The sequence below is a fragment of the Argentina anserina genome, chromosome 6 (assembly GCF_933775445.1).
Source record: "Argentina anserina chromosome 6, drPotAnse1.1, whole genome shotgun sequence".
Classification (NCBI taxonomy): Eukaryota; Viridiplantae; Streptophyta; class Magnoliopsida; order Rosales; family Rosaceae; genus Argentina; species Argentina anserina.
The window spans coordinates 8127111-8145080 of NC_065877.1; the positions used below are offsets into that span (position 1 = coordinate 8127111).

The window sequence follows — 17970 nt, forward strand, 5'->3', positions numbered from 1 at the left end:
AATCTTTATGCTCACCGTGATTTGAGAAGAAAAAAAAACTTCTTTTACTGTCATAATTCTTGAGGAGGAGTGCGTCCATAAAAGAGAGTTAGATGTGTCTGCATCAGGCAGAGCAATGCGCTCAATTTTTTCTACTGCTTAAGGGAATGGATAAATAAAATCTACTGGGAGAACCCAATGAGAATCAACAATAACATCATTCACCTTAGCATGAAGTGGAACAGAGCCACTTACTCCAACACTAGTAGCAAGAGGCTCACCCAACCAATTATCTTACAAAAAAGATATCATTTTACCATCACCAACACTCTAATGCAAAGAATTTAAAAATATTGGCCAAACTTTTTTGAGACCCAACCAGACTGAAAATCTTTTGTAAGACTTTATAGGTTGGAAATCATCTTTCAAAAAACGAGCTCTAAGCAAAATAGAGGCTGGAGAGGAAGACCACCACCAACACTCCAATGCAAAGAATTTAAAAACATTGGCCAAATTATTTTGAGACCCAACCAGACTGAAAATCTCTTGTAAGGCTTTATAGGTTGGAAATCATCTTTCAAAAAACGAGCTTTAAGCAAAATAGAGGCTGGAGAGGAAGAGTAGAGCATCTCCCAACATCTCTTTATTAGAATAGCACGATTAACCTCAAATAGATCATGTAACCCCAAGTCTCCTTCCTCTTTGGGTTTATAACAGTGACGCCAAGCAACAAGAGACATGCCTATTTTCAAAGGGTCTCCAGTCCAAAAAAAAAATTCTGATCCAAGATTGAAAGTCATAAAATAAACCATCCGGCCACTCATAAATTTGAACACTATAAACTAAAACGCCTTGAATCACTAACTAAATAAGTTGTAGCCTACCCGCTTGCGACAACAGAGAACATTTCCAAAAGGACAACTTGCATCTTACTCTATCTGCAATGGCCTGAAAATACACCCTCTTGGGACGTCCCTGGAAAATCAGAACCCCAAGGTATGTGAATGGAAGAGACCCCTACTTGACACCCAAAATTTTCCGGATAACAAAGCGTCTACGGTGAGCATATTTCCCAAGGAACACAAGCGATTTAGATTTATTGACTCTTTGCCCTGAGATCAAGCCATATTCCTCCCTAAACTTCATTAGATTCTTCAAAGATCTCTTGTTACCCCGCATAAAAACCATAATGTCATCTGCAAATAGAACATGGGAGGGTGGAGTAATACCGAGGGGAGCTGACAGTAAATCAATGAGTCCATCATCAGCCAGCTTAGTGATACCTCTGCTTAAAAATTCTTCCGCAAGACAAAAGAGAATAGGTGACAAAGGATCTCCTTGACGAACATCACGAGAACAAGGAAAAAACCCTTCCATCTCACCATTAACTAAAATTGATAAGTGTGCAGACCCCAAAATTGCTTTAACCAAATCACAAAAAGGATTTGAAAAACCAAAAGCCTTCAAAACCCGAAGTAAGAAACCCCAATCAAGCGTGTCAAATGCCTTTTTGCACATCAAACTTAATTGCAATGTTACCGCCCTTACAATTACGATTTAGGAGGTTAATGCATTCTGAAGTCAATATAATGGGGTCTGCAATAGTGCGGCCTCTAAGAAAAGCACTTTGGTTGGGTGAAATAACCGAGTAGCAATACTTCCTAAACGGTCAGCTAAAATCTTTGTAATAAGCTTGAAAATAAAATTTGTCATAGCAATAGAACGCAACTGCGTTACGGTGTCTGCTCCAGGGACTTTAGGAATCAAGATCATTAAATTGGAATTGAAGTGGGGGAGAATGTATCCGGTATTGAAAAAACTCTGAACAGTTTGGACTACCTCTGCACCAACAACTGACCAACACTTCATAAAAAAAATTTCACCAAAACCATCTGGACCAGGATAACTATTATGATCCATGGAACACATAGTGTGAAATATTTTCTCAGATGTGGAAATGGCTGTTAACATAACATTATCTTTCGTAGTCACGGGATTAGGAATTACCTGAGAAACTGGATTAGTGTCTCTTACAAAAGAATTTGTTGTGAATAGGCCATTGAAATATTTTACCACATGATCACTAATCTCTTTTGGGTCATCAATAATACTGTTTCCATATCTCATAGTTGATAATGACTGTTTAAGATGTCGGACTTTAACCATTGCATGGAAGAAAAAAGAGTTTTGGTCACCTCCAGTAAGCCATTTAATCCTTGATTTATCACATAAAAATTTCTCTTGAAGCAAAAAAGCCTCATGAACTTGAGCATTGGCAACACTCTCCCTGGAAAGCAAGTCATCTGAAGGACCCAAGCTAGCAATTTCCGACTGAATTATATGCAAATAATCAAATGACTTTTCCACCATTATGTTTACATCCTCAAACTCAGCTTTATTCCAAACCCGAATCCGCTATTTAAGAGTCCGCAGCTTAGAAGCCAAAACAAATATTGGATTACCATAGAAATGAGAACCCTGCCAAACCTCCTTCACCAAAGAAAGAAAACTTGGGTGATCTAGCCACATGCGATGGAACCAAAATGGTGATCTTTGGTTAGGTATAAGCTTTGAAAATGACACTAAAATAGGACAATGATCTGAGGAAAAACGAGGAAGAGTAGTGCACTCCAAATTGTGCCAAACATCCATCCAAGAGAAATTGCTAAGACACCGGTCAAGCCTCATTTCAACACATGCACCAACACCCCTTCTATTTGTCCAGGTATAAGGCAATCCTTTAGTAGGAAGATGAACCAACTCACAATTAGTTGACATGTCCTGAAAGTCTGAACATGAAACGGCATTGAGAATAATTCCACCTTGTTATTCATGAGCACCCATGACACAATTAAAGTCACCCAACACTATCCAGGGTCCCTGAACAAAGACATTTTTAACATGAAGTAGATCATTCCAAAGCTAGCGACGCTCTGTTACCATAGTTCTTGCATAAACCCAAGTCAAAAGACAATTAACATTGTCCAAAGTGCAAGAAATTATGAGCTGCTGATCTGTAGCTAGTAACACAGTAAGTTGAATAGCTTGATCACATAAGAGCCAGATATTTGGAGGTTGGTCCCCCTTGTCATTCACAGCTGCTGGAAACATCTTTAAAGAATGCTAAAAGGAAGATTCAAGTGAACTTAAATTAATAAAAGGTTCAGAAATATCAATAATAGTAGGTTTGTATTTGCGAACCATCCTACTCAATACTCGACGAGTGGAGGCGTTGCCCATACCCCGAGCATTCTAAAAAATGATCTTCATAGGTTGCGGCGTGAGCTGAGAACCCTGCTATGGGAAAGGTAACAGTCCATAGCTTGTTCTTGTAGTAAATTCTCACGCATTTGTTTTTTGCTTCTTTTGCTAGGATCTAGAAAGAACAACAGTCATACATTCCTCTTGCTCACGAACCACAATTACATTGTCTTCTGTCCTCGTTGAAGGGGTGGGGAATGAGCCCTCAACATCATTTAAAGCCTCATTAGTAACCATCATTGAGTTCTCTACATCAAGAGTCTGAGCATTTGGTCCCTGGAACACTTGGTCTGTCAATTGCTCAATTAATTCATTAGCAGCCCCCACAATAGCCTCATGAGCTAGAATGACAAATTGATTTTCACTAGATGTATGAGTACATGGCCTTGGAGCCAAAGCTTTATCATCTTTAATAGTTCTCACTTCATCAATGTCTCTCTCATTGTCTTCAATAGTTCTTCCTTCATCAGTGTCTCTCAACTCAAACTTCATCCCTTGATCAACTTGTGCTATCGTTGTACATGTTTCTGTGCGTGATGGAACCGTACCATTAATTTCAGTTGGACTAACTGATAGTTGAGTCTCTATACTTTGATCATTTGAAACTTTCTATTTTACTCTGTATTCTTGTCGGACTTTCGGTTTCAAAATCGGCTTCTCAAAATGATGAGGCTTTGGATCACCTTATAATTGTCTACAATGATCGACCATATGCTCAGCCATATCACAATGAGTGCACATATTCTCATAAACAATCTCAATAGAAAAACAATGTGCCTCACGCTCGACCATGAGCGAAGATGGCAGTTCGTTTGCAAGATCAACATTTACTAGCATACGAGCATAGTAACCGAACTCACGCTCCTTGGTAGCCTTGTCCAACTGCAAGGGTGTGTCCACTCCACGAGAAATCTCCATGCAAGGGTGTGTCGCGGATGCCAGTCATCTTAGCTCAAACCATACATCCTGACTCAAAGTTGAGCATGTGTTTGTGGAAGGACATCCCCATGGACAAAGTCAGGTTTCCATTGCGACAATCGGAAGAGACCATCGGGCAAAGTGCATGTACCACCCCCAAACTCTGCGTAAATCATCCTTAATGCCGAAGTGCATATCAAAGTAGTCTTTCCCGAGTGGAACTAAACGCCCTGACGCTGATGGCTTTCACAAATCGGCAAGTAAACCCTTGAGAACAGATGTTTTCATTGGGACAGAACCCTCACGCAATAACAACCTACCAATCAAATTGGTTGTGAAGCTTTTCAGTTGTTTCTGGTAGAGAGCTTTGATCGGTTCGATTACTCGAGATCAATATTAACCCTGTAAGCATCGTTAGTAGTATAAAGCAAGAGGGTATCGTTCACAAACCAGGGATCCAACCAGGGTAAAGAATCACAAACATTTAACAACGAATTCATAAGAGTTTAAAAGATTTGAGATATATTTCGGATCAAACATAAAATAAACCTAAACTAATATATACATGTGATCAACCAACCAACACATAAGAAATTACCAAACAAATAACATAAGAATAAAGGTAACAAAATCTACTCTCAATCTTGTTCATGCCGTAAGTATCATAGTTCATCTTAAATTCGATCATGCATCAAGTTCCTACTTGGTTCCTAATACATAGATATTATTGAGCTCAACTACTTGTCTTGCTACGAAATCTAACATACCAATTCATCATGCAATTACGTATCACAAAGAGAAATCAACATGTTTAAAGCACATATCCAATGTCGAACTTAAGATCATAATCGGTGGAGGAACAAAGGGGACAAACAATTAATCAACTACTTGTATCAAAATCGTTTTTAACTTTGAATGATTAACATATGCGACATCAACTACTTGTCTTAATCACACATGCAATATAAGAACACACCGAAAATGAATTAAGAACATAAATAAACAGAAACTCATGGCATAAAACCTAAAATCATTGAATTAAAATCGAAAACCTTAATTCATCATGTCATTCAAAAGTTACAAATATCTCATAAACAAGAATAAAAATAACTTTTAACAAAACCTAAACATGAATCATCCAAGAACAAGAACATAAAAACCCGAAAACTTAACATGAAGATCAAAGAGTTACACTTTATAATTCTCCTCCCAAGGTTCCTTACAGAGGTAGCACGAGATCTTCAAGAGTATGGTATCCTAGGCTCCCAAGCTTTGGACAGAAAATATGATGAAGGGTGGTGAATTCGGATTCTATGGTTCTTGGTGAATGAAAGTGTTTGGGCAGAGCTTTGGCAAGTCTTGTGAGCAAGGTTGATGATCATTTTATGTGCAAATGAGGTGCTATATATAGAGGAAGAAACCCAAGGGAGGATGGCCACAAAGTCCACAAAGTTGAAACCAAATTGGTTGAGACTTCCTAGATTCGGCAGATCTGACCTTTGTCCCTTGTTGTGGCCATAACTTTCTCTAGAAAATAGATCTTGAGATGATTCCAACTGGAAATTTCAACTAGACTTCCGTGGCTTTACATCCATATATCATGCATTTTCTCAATCATTTTGAGCTGTCCAGGGGAACTCGTCAAAGTTGGATGATCTGCAGTCCCAGAATTCTGATTTCTATAAGGATTGCATATCTTTTGCATTAAGTGCATATCTTCTTCCTCCTTTAATGCTGATTTCTTTTGCACAAATTTCTTCCTTTGAATTAGGGAGGCAGCAAAAGTCTTAATTGTTGCAGCCATGTTTGATTTTTCTTACCTCTCCTCATTAAATTTGCTGCATGCCTTCTTTGACTTTCTTGCCTCTTCTCATTTAATTTGCTGCATGTCTTCTTTGACATTCTTTGGTGCAGGGATTTATGGACATTCTGATACATATTTGTTCTCTATATGCAGGAGGAACAAATTCCCAAGTTTCCCTCATAGCCCTTGGATCAAAAGCAAATCAATGGCTGAGATAATTCCGCGGAGTTCACTGGACCTCCGAGTAATGATTCGGTCATATCTCCCTGTAGGAATAAGATATTGATTTGATTCCAAATCCTACAGAAACTAGACTCAAAATCCTTTTTATCCATATAAGGTACGTCTTCTAACTCCATCGGAGCTATACAGGGGAGCCCGTCGAAGTTGGACTACGAATCTTGACAGCATTTTGATTCTTGCATGAATTGGGCTTTTAAGTGCATTTTCTTCTCTTTCCTTGTGGAACTAGGATTGCTTTCCTTCTCCAACATGGATTTGTATTTCCTAATAAGAATAAGTATGTTAGAAACAAAGAAATACGAAAGGATGAATCCTACTCGAACAAGGAATCATATTTCAACAAGGATTCTTAACACTTAGTACGATTTCATCATCAATTCACTCATAATCGATATAAGCTATACCTAGACAATTACTCATATAAAAGAAACTAAAACATACTAAATAAGAGGTAACAAAGAGTAAGAATATGACATAAACGCATTAAGAACGTCACACTTTGTGCTCCTATCAACAACCCCACACTTGAACTTTGCTAGTCCCTTAGCAAATAATAGAAAAGGGAAACAAAAACATAAAACAAAAATCAAAACAACTAAACTAATGACTCAACTATAATGCCTTAAACATTTTGTCTTAGCGATCTTCAAACTCATAGCATCAAAAATAACACTTAATGTAAATAGATAGAATGAATTTAATGGTTAATAAACATGTGATCTCGCAGAACAAGTAAGACAAGGTCGAAAACATAGGTGATATTAAGCTCAACATGTTCAAATCAAGTTCAAATTCAACTTACAAGGGATATGCACTCCGAATATTTTCTCTCAAGAACATGGCATATGCTTAAAAGCTTTTCACACATAAGAGTTATGAACACATAGTGAATTCGAAAACCTCATGAAAGATACCAATCATATGCACAAATGAACCCAAACCATATGCTTACTCATGAAACAAACTCCACAAATCAAGAGCTACTCATTTTAAGAATCATGCGGATCTTTATAAAAGGTAGGTTTAGGCTCGGTAAGAATATGATTTATTTAGGTAAAAGGAATCACAAAGGTCATCCTCAAGACTTAGCAGAGCAAGAATCATTCACCTTATGTCGCCATACTCCATAAAACAAGGGCCAATTTTATCATGTTGGACCAATTCTTCACTCTAAACATTGTGAAAACGAACAAAGGCTAAAGTACAACATTATTGAGCCTTCAACAAATACATCACAACTCCAAATTCACATCAAACATAGCTATGCCGTAACTTCTTTGTATATATATATATATTTTTTTTTCTTTCAAGCCGTGTTCATGTATTTTTCTCTTTTTCTTCTCACGGCATCTTTCTATTTTTTTCTTCACTCTTTTCATACGGCAAAAATACATACATAGCACAACCCCACACTTGAATCGAATCATCACTCTATATTAACATCCAACAATCGGCTCGGCCAAGCCTTAAAGACAAGGGTAGAGATACAACTATACTAAGCAAGGATATTAACATGTTGGTAATGAAATAAAAGGCTTAACATAGGCTCAAAGGGGTTTATACTAAGGTGTCCCAAGCAGGGCTCAAATAAGGCATACGGCTTTTTGGTTTAAGTGGTGGAATCCTAAAAAGATCCGACAATCATTTTCAAAATCAGAGTATATTATGATAAAAGTTTCGAAAGTTTCACAAAGTAAGTTATATCATTCTCTAGTTCATTGCAATTTGATGACATATGAATTGATCAAAATAGATGTAATGAGGTTATATAGCTAAGAAATGATAGCTTAAACTCTCCAAAGAAAGGCACATATATGGCTTGAAACTCACAAAAGTTACATGAATTCAAACAAGTAGGGAACATGCTCATTCTGTACCTAAGTTTCAAAATCTTCATCTACTACATGTTTGTACAAAATCTACACATTGATTAACCATCAAATTGCAATTAAGTTCAATTTCCAATCTTGTGATCATCTTTCAACCAATCATTCAAAGATCAACTCATCCTAGACAGTTAAAGGCATACCTAAGACTCAAAACAAAACAAAAACAAACAAAAAAACAAATATTTTTTATTTTTTATTTTATGACTCTAACACGTAAACCTTCCCCCACACTCGAATCATGCATTGTCCTCAATGAATGTCAAAATAAATAATGCAATGGAAGACTCATAGTGGAAGGAAACAAATAAAAAAATAAAAACATGGGAAAAAGAGATAATTCCACGGAGTTCACTGGACCTCCGAGTAATGATTCGGTCATATCTCCCTGTAGGAATAAGATATTGATTTGATTCCAAATCCTACAGAAACTAGACTCAAAATCCTTTTTATCCATATAAGGTACGTCTTCTAACTCCATCGGAGCTATACAGGGGAGCCCGTCGAAGTTGGACTACAAATCTTGACAGCATTTTGATTCTTGCATGAATTGGGCTTTTAAGTGCATTTTCTTCTCTTTCCTTGTGGAACTAGGATTGTTTTCCTTCTCCAACATGGATTTGTATTTCCTAATAAGAATAAGTACGTTAGAAACAAAGAAATACGAAAGGATGAATCATACTCGAACAAGGAATCATATTTCAACAAGGATTCTTAACACTTAGCACGATTTCATCATCAATTCACTCATAATCGATATAAGCTCTACCTAGACAATTATTCATATAAAATAAACTAAAACATACTAAATAAGAGGTAACAAAGAGTAATAATATGACATAAACGCATTAAGAACGTCACACTTTGTGCTCCTATCAAGCTTCATTGATCTTGACATAAGTCATGTCTCCGCGTTTGATCGGAGCAGGCAATTGACTTAGAGAGACTGAAGACTCAAATGAGTTGGAGAGAACAGAGACAAATTTTTTTGCTTTGGGAACATATTGAGGACGAGGAGCCTTCTCCAGTGGACACAAGAAAGCCCATGGACACGCGGTTGTACCTGCGCTCATCGCCGACATGGCAACGTCGGTGGAAATCTTAGGATGCAGCACTTTTACGACTCAAATAAATTTCGGAGGACAAAGTTACTTAGTGCTGCGGGGCGTCAGCCAAGAAATACTCACAGCTCGAGATAATTTGTCTCGAAGCTCCAAAACCGCGTCTCATCTTCATCTTCGTTCTTTCTCAGGCATATCATCAAACAGGTGGTGGGTGTCACTTGTGTCACACACACTCTCCCCTCCTTGTGAACTCAAAAGGTATCAAATTTCAGTATCAAATTCCACAACCAAAGCCTGAACAATACGAAGTGGAGAGGAGAGAGATGGGTTAGGTGGGGTGGGTCAAAGTCTCAGACGAAGCACGCCGTCATTCTCAACGACTTCAACTCCCCCTTTAATATCTCTGTGTGTGGAAATTAACAGCGAAGAAGTTCACGTAGTCATATTGAGAGGGACTTGACTGGTTCAGTGAAGGAGGGGTGGGTGGTTCCCGATTTTCATATTTGACACCTGGCGCCTGCATGACAGCGGTTTAAACCATTTTGCAAACCGACAGGCGATAGACCTGGCCTGGTTTATATATACTTGGGCTTAGCCTACTTTCTACATTGCTTTGGAACCATACCAATAAAAAAAACTAAGCTGAATACTTGGGCACTTGTGTGTTCACCCAAATATTCCGATTATATGCGAGTATTGTTTGCCAATTATTTTCAGTTAGTTTGGATGCTAACTCGCACCGCACCGTACCCAACTCTAAATTATTGTTGTCTTTTATTATCACTATTGCGCCATATATTCTGTTTGGAGGCTTCTATTCATATCTTCAAAAACAATATTTGAACATCTTCACTTAATAGATCTCTCTTTTACTTTTATAAATACTTAAAATATTATTTAGACTTCCATACTTTTTTGAAAATGCCCATAATTAATATATCATTATTAGATTTCAAATCAATCTATTATACATTAATACCTTTCCAATTTTATTTTTATATTCAACTAGTATAAACAAATCAAATTATTTTTTTGAATTATATAATTCATCTTCACAAATTAATTTTCTTTTTCACTCCTAAATTCATAATTAATAATATTGTTCTTTTTTATTTATTTATTTGAAATTCACCAAATAGTAAAATTAACACAAAATATTCTAACATCTATTGAACAATTTTTTATCTCATCGAAGTTTATTAAAAATTCTATGTAGTATTTCAATTGATACAAGAAGATTAAAAATGTTATTTATTATATTTTTAACTTAAAAAATGAAAGTAATTAAATCATCTTATTTAATTTATTATTCTGAATTAAGGTTAGCATGAAATAAATAAATAATAGATTGACGAAAAAAATTATAAAATAGGCAGGTTAATAATTCTCTTGCTTTTTTTTCTACTCTTATATGTCTTTTTGGTAATTTCACATGCGTTGAAAAAGTCAAAACGAAATTGGAAAAAGATGGATGTCTAATTACTATTTTGGGAGGTATGAATAGAAGCTTCCATTCTGTTTATGAGCAAAAGTTTTTACATGCTCAGAATTTTAATACTTAGTGACATTAGTCTCAAACATTAAATTTTTACTATTAATAATAGCTTACGGTCATTAAACTACCAACATGTCGGAGTACCATACCCTAAGCATGTAACATGTTGCCCGTCTGTTGCAACTTAATAAAGCCTACTAGCTCGATCCCCCTAAACACAAGTTAAGCCTCGATAGAGAATACATTACGATGAAAACCGTGGTTCAGGTGCCCGTGCCCGCAACATGTATTTCACAACTATACAACAATCTCTAAAGTATATAAGTAGTTAAACTGCCTAGTTGGGAATGCCCTTTAATTTCTTCAAAGATCTTATGTGCAAATTTACACCAGAAAATGTCACTCTGGCGTACATATTTAAACTTTATCTAAACATTAGTCATTAGAGATAGTAAAATCTATTTTAAGCGGATAAAAACCCTACATGTATCGTGCTTGGGCCAGTCATTTATTTATCGCGCCGGATTTGATATTTCGGCCCACTTAGTCACCTCTAATAGTAGCCATATACATGAAAGAAGGGATGTGTATTGCAGTAAGAGTGAGAAGCAAAAACAGAGAGTGAACCCTCCGACACCCGCCTTCGTAGCGGCGTTGTCGGATACGTTTAAAGGTTGACCTTGTCTCTACTGGTGGTGTTCCATGGAATAAACACAGTTGACTTGAGTGTGTTTTAAGTGGATTTAGAAGTTCAATTCTCCTCCTATAATGTTACAAGAAATGAATTTACTCAGTACTACTGATTTGGTGTAGTATCTTGACTTAGTTTGACCAGGTCGTAAGCAAACAACTTTTAAAGGATTAAATGGAAGAGAAAATTGCGCTCACAACAGAATTGGGTCCTCACACGAGGCCTATACATCAGGCAGCTCTCAAACTCGGTTGAACTCCCTCCTGATTTCGTTAAAACCGTTACTCCCCCACAATTCATCACCTCCACAATTCTACAACCTCCATTCACTTTCCGGCCACCGCCTTCCTCTCCATAATGGCCAACCCGATGATCCCACCACCCATTTTGCTTCTCCTCCTTGCTTTCTTGTCTATCACCCCACCCACCCACTCCCTCTGCTCCCAGTCCATCATCACCTCTCTCTCCTTAACCGGCTTCACCCACTTCGCCCACGCCTTACACTCCCACAACCTCTCCGCCACCCGCACCACCTGCTTCGTCTCGCCCGACTCCGCCTTATTGGGCCGGCGCGTCACCCTTACCACCGCCAATGCTCATATCCTCCCTTCCTTAGCGTTGTCTATCCAATCCCTCATCCGACTCCGACCAAACACCGTCCTCCCCACTCTCCGCCGCAACACTACGTTGATTTCCGGCACCGACGGCAGAAGGGTTTCGTTAAATAAGGTCCTTATCGTCGCCCCTAATCTCCACGTCGATGATTCGTGCATTGTGCATGGTGTCGAAGGCCCGTTAATTGATGATGATGATGATGATGATGATGTGCTCGGAACTAAGACTAGTGTGACATCTCCACGGCGGCGTTTTGAAGAGGTTGTACGGTTCATTCGCCGAGCTCACCGTCCGGTTCTTGGTGATCAGAATCAAGAAACCAAAAATCCTTGAGAAATCGTCAAAGGATTCTTCGAAATGGACATGTTGTATATATACTTGTATTGCATGTGATTTCTGTGTATTACTTGTTGGAGAATTTTAGGGTGGAGTTTCTGGTGATTTAATCTTGAAATGTAACTCACATTCATGTTACAGATTCGGGGATTCCATTGCTGGTGGAATTAGATACCCCAGTAGGCCAGTAGTAATGTAATTGCTAAAATGAATAATGCAAAATGGCGCATTCTGTTTCACATGCAAGTGGAAAAGTGTGCATGTGACCCTTTTTTTTCCCCTTTGAATGCGCATTCGATAGAGATGCTGAGGCCACTAACTGTATAATGTCATCTTCTGCGTAATTTTTTTGTATACATAAAGATATTCGATCCCGCAAAGGATTTGTAGGCGGCTAAATCGTACCATGGCCTTTTTTCAAAGAGAGAGAGCAGAGATTGAAATCGAATTTCTGATGAAGATGTGGATATATAGGTGTCGGCCTTCCCTGATATCAGTGATATGATCTTATTCCCTTTTCTTTATCAAACCTTTTCTCCCAGAATATAACATGCTTTAGCCTCCCCTTGATTATTCCAGCTGGAAGAACCGAATTGCTGAGAGAAGTTGAGAAAGTTGAAGTTATGGACAACCAACTCAGTCTATATGATGCTGCTGGAAGTGATGAACATCTTCCATCAGATGGGAGATGGCATCCTTGTCTTTTCTTCAGCCCTAATTACTGTCAGGAAGAGTTTCTTCAGGGTTTATTGTCTTCATCGTGTGGGATAGAGGAGGCCGATTTTTCGAGCAGTCACTGGAATGAGGATGAAGTTGTTGATGAGACTTATTATGCCGGCGAAGAACAGTTACCGCATTATGGCTGCGGAAATTGGCTCAGCGAATACAGTCACTCCCTTTGTGACTCTTTGGGAGATGCGTACTTGTCCCTTGATAGTGGAATTCAGAAAAATGAAGAAGGCGGTGAGTTGAAGAAGTTACAAGAAGACTCCGGCCAATGTGAGCAACCATATGAATGTAGCTCTGGGCAAGATGTCACAGAAGAAGCTTATCCGACTTTTGATTTGAGTTCTTGGTCTTGTGACTCTTGGTTAGCCTATTGTCACGTCCATATTTTGGGAGTGTCGATCGTGGGCGTCTCTGGTTAAAAGAACATCAAGCATATGTGATATTTGCTCCAAGATTCAATGTGTGGGAGATATATGGCTGCTCCTTCCGAGGGATTCAGGCATGCCGACCCGGTTAAATTCGGAGAGCTTGTCGTTAGTTGAGGACTTAACGTCAAAGAGGCGAGTTAGCCGCCCTACACACAAGTAGGGGTCTAGAGCCGATCCCCTGATGAGCCCAAAGCAGGGCGAAACCAGTGTATTGCCCCGTTAGATAAGGCTGGCTCCATGGGGATGAAGCGCCGCACGGACCAAGTGTGGCAGCCGAATGGCTAGGTTCGTGATAAGTGGTATCAGAGTCACCTCAACATCGTTGTCGTTGTATTCGCCAAGTGCTCACACGTGTCGCCGTGTCCCCAAGATACGGGGGGCTCCACAGGGGAGTCGAGTAGGCAGGGTCGCCTCTGGAAGGGAGGACCGGACGAGAAGATCCGTGGCAAAGTCCAGGACAAGAGAGATCAGGCGCAAAGTCATTGTTGGGTGAGCGATCTTTGGGAACTCCTTTTTGTCGCTCTAGGCATCATGGGCGCACAAGGGATGCGCGGGCCGCAAGTGAGGATGCTGTGTACGAGGACGTACACCAAGTTTGGTGGGAGAGGATGTCACGTCCTTATTTTGGGAGTGTCAATCGTGGACGTCGCTAGTTAAAAGAACATCATGCATATGTGGGATTTGCTCCAAAATTTAATGTGTGGGAGATATATGGCTGCTCCTTCCGAGGGGTTCAGGCATGCCGACCTGGTTAAATTCGGAGAGCTTGTCGCTAGTCGAGGACTTAACGTCAAAGAGGCGAGTTAGCCGCCTACACACATGTAGGGGTCTGGAGCCGATCCCCTGATGAGCCCAAGACAAGGAGAAACCAGTGTATTGCCCCGTTGGATAAGGCTGGCTCCATAGGAATGGAGCGCCGCATGGACCAAGTGTGACAGCCGAATGGTTAGGTCCGTGACACTATGGAGGTAAAACTGATTCTCATGGCTACAATGAGCAAGAGTCCAGAGCTTGCTTCATATTCCTACTATCCGCAGGAGATTGGGGTTTTCGAAAGTATTTTTGGCTACTGGCCTTGCTTGTATCAACTTTGAGAACCCAAGTACTGTAACAGACACCGAAGATGACCCAACATTTTCACAGTTCTAACATTTCCAATGCGCAAATAGCTTCCATCAGTTCCATGTATGGTCGATGCTATGCTAATCTCTTTCACTCATCAATACAACTACCAGTGCTCATTCATCGAAACATATTCACAATATGTATGTAACTGTTTATTTGTTCATCTTTCTTTCTTCACAAGAGCAAAATTTGTGTACGATCAACTTACTGTAATGTACTCAAGTTAATGTAACTAGTCAATATCAAATTACATGATCAAGCCCTAATTCATCCTCAATATCATCACCATCTTCAAACAGCTTTAAGAACCGAGCCTGTTCCTGTTGTCGCTTTTTCTTTTGCCAGTGCTTGTATCCAGCTACTACTCCAGTCATACACACTGCTAACACAACAAGAACAATTAATAGAACTAGAGCGATAGGGATTCCATTTCCCTTTGATTCTCCATGAGACTTACTATTGGATTTGGATCCTGCAAACAGTGCCAATGAAAAAAATAAAATTACAAGTTGGACATCAGTTATAACTATAAAGTAGCTTGAATTTAATTACATATGCATGATTTCAACTCTTTTTCCTGATTTCATTGAACTGTGAAGTGTGAATTTCAAGTGCTTGCTCAATTGGTAATTAAGAAATATCAAATTGACGTGTCAGCATCCAGAGAAGATGATAATTCCAAATTACAGAAACATATCAACTAAACTTAACAATTTAGAATCATGCACACCTCAGGTTTAACCTCTTTACACATACCCCTAGAATTTCCTAGCTATTTATTTGATGATTTACAAATGGTACCAATCTGAGATATAAACAAAAGTGAAATTAACATTTTAAACCTCCTAACCGAGATAAGAAAGAGATGAGCTCATTTAGAAAGTGAATTTCACCCTGACCTTGTTTAAGTACAGAATACATGGAAACATGGAGATGGGCCAAAAAGTTCAATTAAGCTCATCTTGGATATGAAACTGTAACCAGTATAAATAAAACATCCTTATCACCACAAACTAGGCACGTGGGAGATGAGCTCAATAAGTTCAACCAAACTCATATCAAAGTGTATTTAACTCTGACCAGGTTTATGCCCAAATCTATTTTGTTATCCAATCTAGGCATGAGGGTGATGAGCTCGAAAATTCAACTGGGCTCCTGCCTATTGTGAATTAAGCTGTGATCATTTAAAGCACAAAATTTATGTCATCCTAAATCACACACGAGAAAGATGAGCTTGAAAACCTTAACTGAGCTAATGCCAAAGTCAGTTAAACTACGATAGGTTTAAGGACAACATGTCATCCCAAAGTAGACATGAAGAATTAAACTAAAAAATATATATATAATTAAACATACTCTCACTCACCACTAGTGTCGCACTTCGGACACAAAAACGTTGCATTGAATTCATCTTTTGTGACTCGCCGGAATTTTCCATCATGACCACCGAAATCAGATGGACACAACTCCCACTCCTCAAATACGTCGTCTGATTTGATGGCATCCTCCTCATAAAATCCACACCGCTTACACTTCTTATCATTGAGCTCTGTCAAAGGCTGAAAATGCAATAAAATTCACAATCACCATCACAAAACAAAGCCAAACTCATCCACTAAACAACTCAATAATCTCGGCGCAGTTCTAACACCATTACATTACATGACAAATAAAAGACGCTGTCAAACTATGAAACCAGCAGTGAGTAATGATGAAATTAATTATACCTGCCAAGACTCTTGGCCGTTGAATTTATACAAGACCTTCTTGTCCTTGACGTCCGGCAACACCGTCTTGTTCTGGTCGTGTTGGCATTTGAAATAAACCGTCGGCTGTTTCAGCAGCTCGTGCGTGTTGTATATCTCTATCGAATCGAGCGTCACAGTCGCCGATAATATGCATCCTGCAAATCACAAGCTCTCAATTTCACACGGAAAACGGCGTCGTTTTAGGAAACCCGGCGGGTTCTGCTCGTAAATATACCTGGAAAGCAGCTGAGGAAGACGCAGAAGGCGAGGAATTTGATCGGAACCCTGAAATCCAGCTGATTCCGAATCGGCATAATCGCCGATTGCGATTGCGAAATTGTGGAGTCTCCGAGAGAGGATTAAACGTTGCGGAGAAGAGATGATGGAACAGCGAAAGGGGCGTGTAAGGTCTGGTGGCTTTGCTGGGAGAACCGCCGCGAGAGGGGCAGTTTGGTCTTTTGACGTGGCAGTGGTGCAGGTGGGTGTGGGAAGATTAATTGGAATACTGGGTTTCGTGTCTGAAGAGAGAAAACAAAGGCGGGGGGTTGACTGTGGACCGGTTCAGGTTCGCGCTATTCTACCAATTTGACCACTCTGTTTTGTATATAAACGCCGCGTTCGTTCTATTTCATTTTTCTTTTTCTTTTTATTAAATGATCTTCATCCAATGATCTTAGAGTATAAAGGGAAATTTGATTTTGTGTAGAATTCAAATTATTTCCTTTTATGGAGACGAAGAACCAAAAATGCAAGGTACTGAGCACTGACCGGCTAGCTACTCAAACAACAAACACTCATTATGATAAACGTATAAAAGTCCTAAGTTAAACAAATTTGTAATTTAAAGAACTCGTAATAGACCATACGAAAATTTTCACATAAATATTCACATATGAACAGATTAATAGTTACTCACACGTATTCAATGTTCTCCCTTGTTAATATTATTACTTAGTTTCTCATGAATACGACTCTCATTTCTTCTAAAATACAATTCTAATTAATGGGCATGCTAATTTTAGACGTCTATGCTAGTGAAGTACAAATCTGCAACACCAAGTAGAAATGCTATCAGTAGGATAAGAATCATGTACATATGTATCAATGTATGCATAGAGTTTAAGCTAAGATATTGAAGAAAATTTAAAACTATAATTGTGTGCCGTAAATAACTTTGTGGTTCCATGAACCTAATCAAGGTAAATTATCTAACACCCTCTGGATCGACAGTGTAAGCTTCAAATACTCGCAATGAACATAATTGTTTGTTCAATAAAAAAGGGAATTTATTTTTGAATTCGAGTACAATAGTAAGTATGATGGACATTGCCATATTGAATTAAACTAGATTTCAAAATTGTGTATCTTAAAGCATGTTACTTCACATTATCATAATTCAATTGTTAAATTGCCACTACAAAGATGGTGGACCTCTATAAATTTTCTAGAAGCAAACCAACTTAATTGACTCGGCGCGGTTGCACTAATCAAAGTGTAGTTCTTCCCTTGAAAACCATATTTGACCATTATTTACCTCCATCGAAGAACTTCCCCAGCAAAATGCGGAAATCCATCACCCTCCGCCCTCCCAACAGTATCTGTATCTAAATAAATGACCTCCTCCCCCTCGAGGTTCTCTCCTCTAAGC

The 17970-nt window shown here is 38.8% G+C and overlaps 1 protein-coding gene across 1 annotated transcript; it reads right to left on the reverse strand.

The window, feature by feature from the left end:
- Positions 1-14737: 14737 nt before the first annotated feature.
- LOC126799515 (uncharacterized) lies at positions 14738-16882 on the reverse strand. Its single transcript, XM_050526730.1, has 4 exons — positions 16558-16882; positions 16302-16477; positions 15941-16133; positions 14738-15046 (listed from the first exon to the last, which is right to left on the reverse strand). The coding sequence occupies exons 1-4, from the start codon at positions 16634-16636 to the stop codon at positions 14817-14819; spliced, it is 678 nt and encodes a 225-aa protein (XP_050382687.1). The 5' UTR covers positions 16637-16882; the 3' UTR covers positions 14738-14816.
- Positions 16883-17970: the final 1088 nt, after the last annotated feature.

Excerpts from the sequence above, each read along its gene's own strand:
- LOC126799515 (XM_050526730.1), bottom strand. The coding sequence starts at position 16,636 with ATGCCGATTCGGAATCAGCTGGATTTCAGGGTTCCGATCAAATTCCTC. Across the intron at positions 16,478-16,557 it reads CTTCCTCAGCTGCTTTCCAG|GATGCATATTATCGGCGACT; the intron begins GTATATTTACGA and ends TGTGATTTGCAG. Across the intron at positions 15,047-15,940 it reads TCCGAAGTGCGACACTAGTG|GATCCAAATCCAATAGTAAG; the intron begins GTGAGTGAGAGT and ends CACTGTTTGCAG.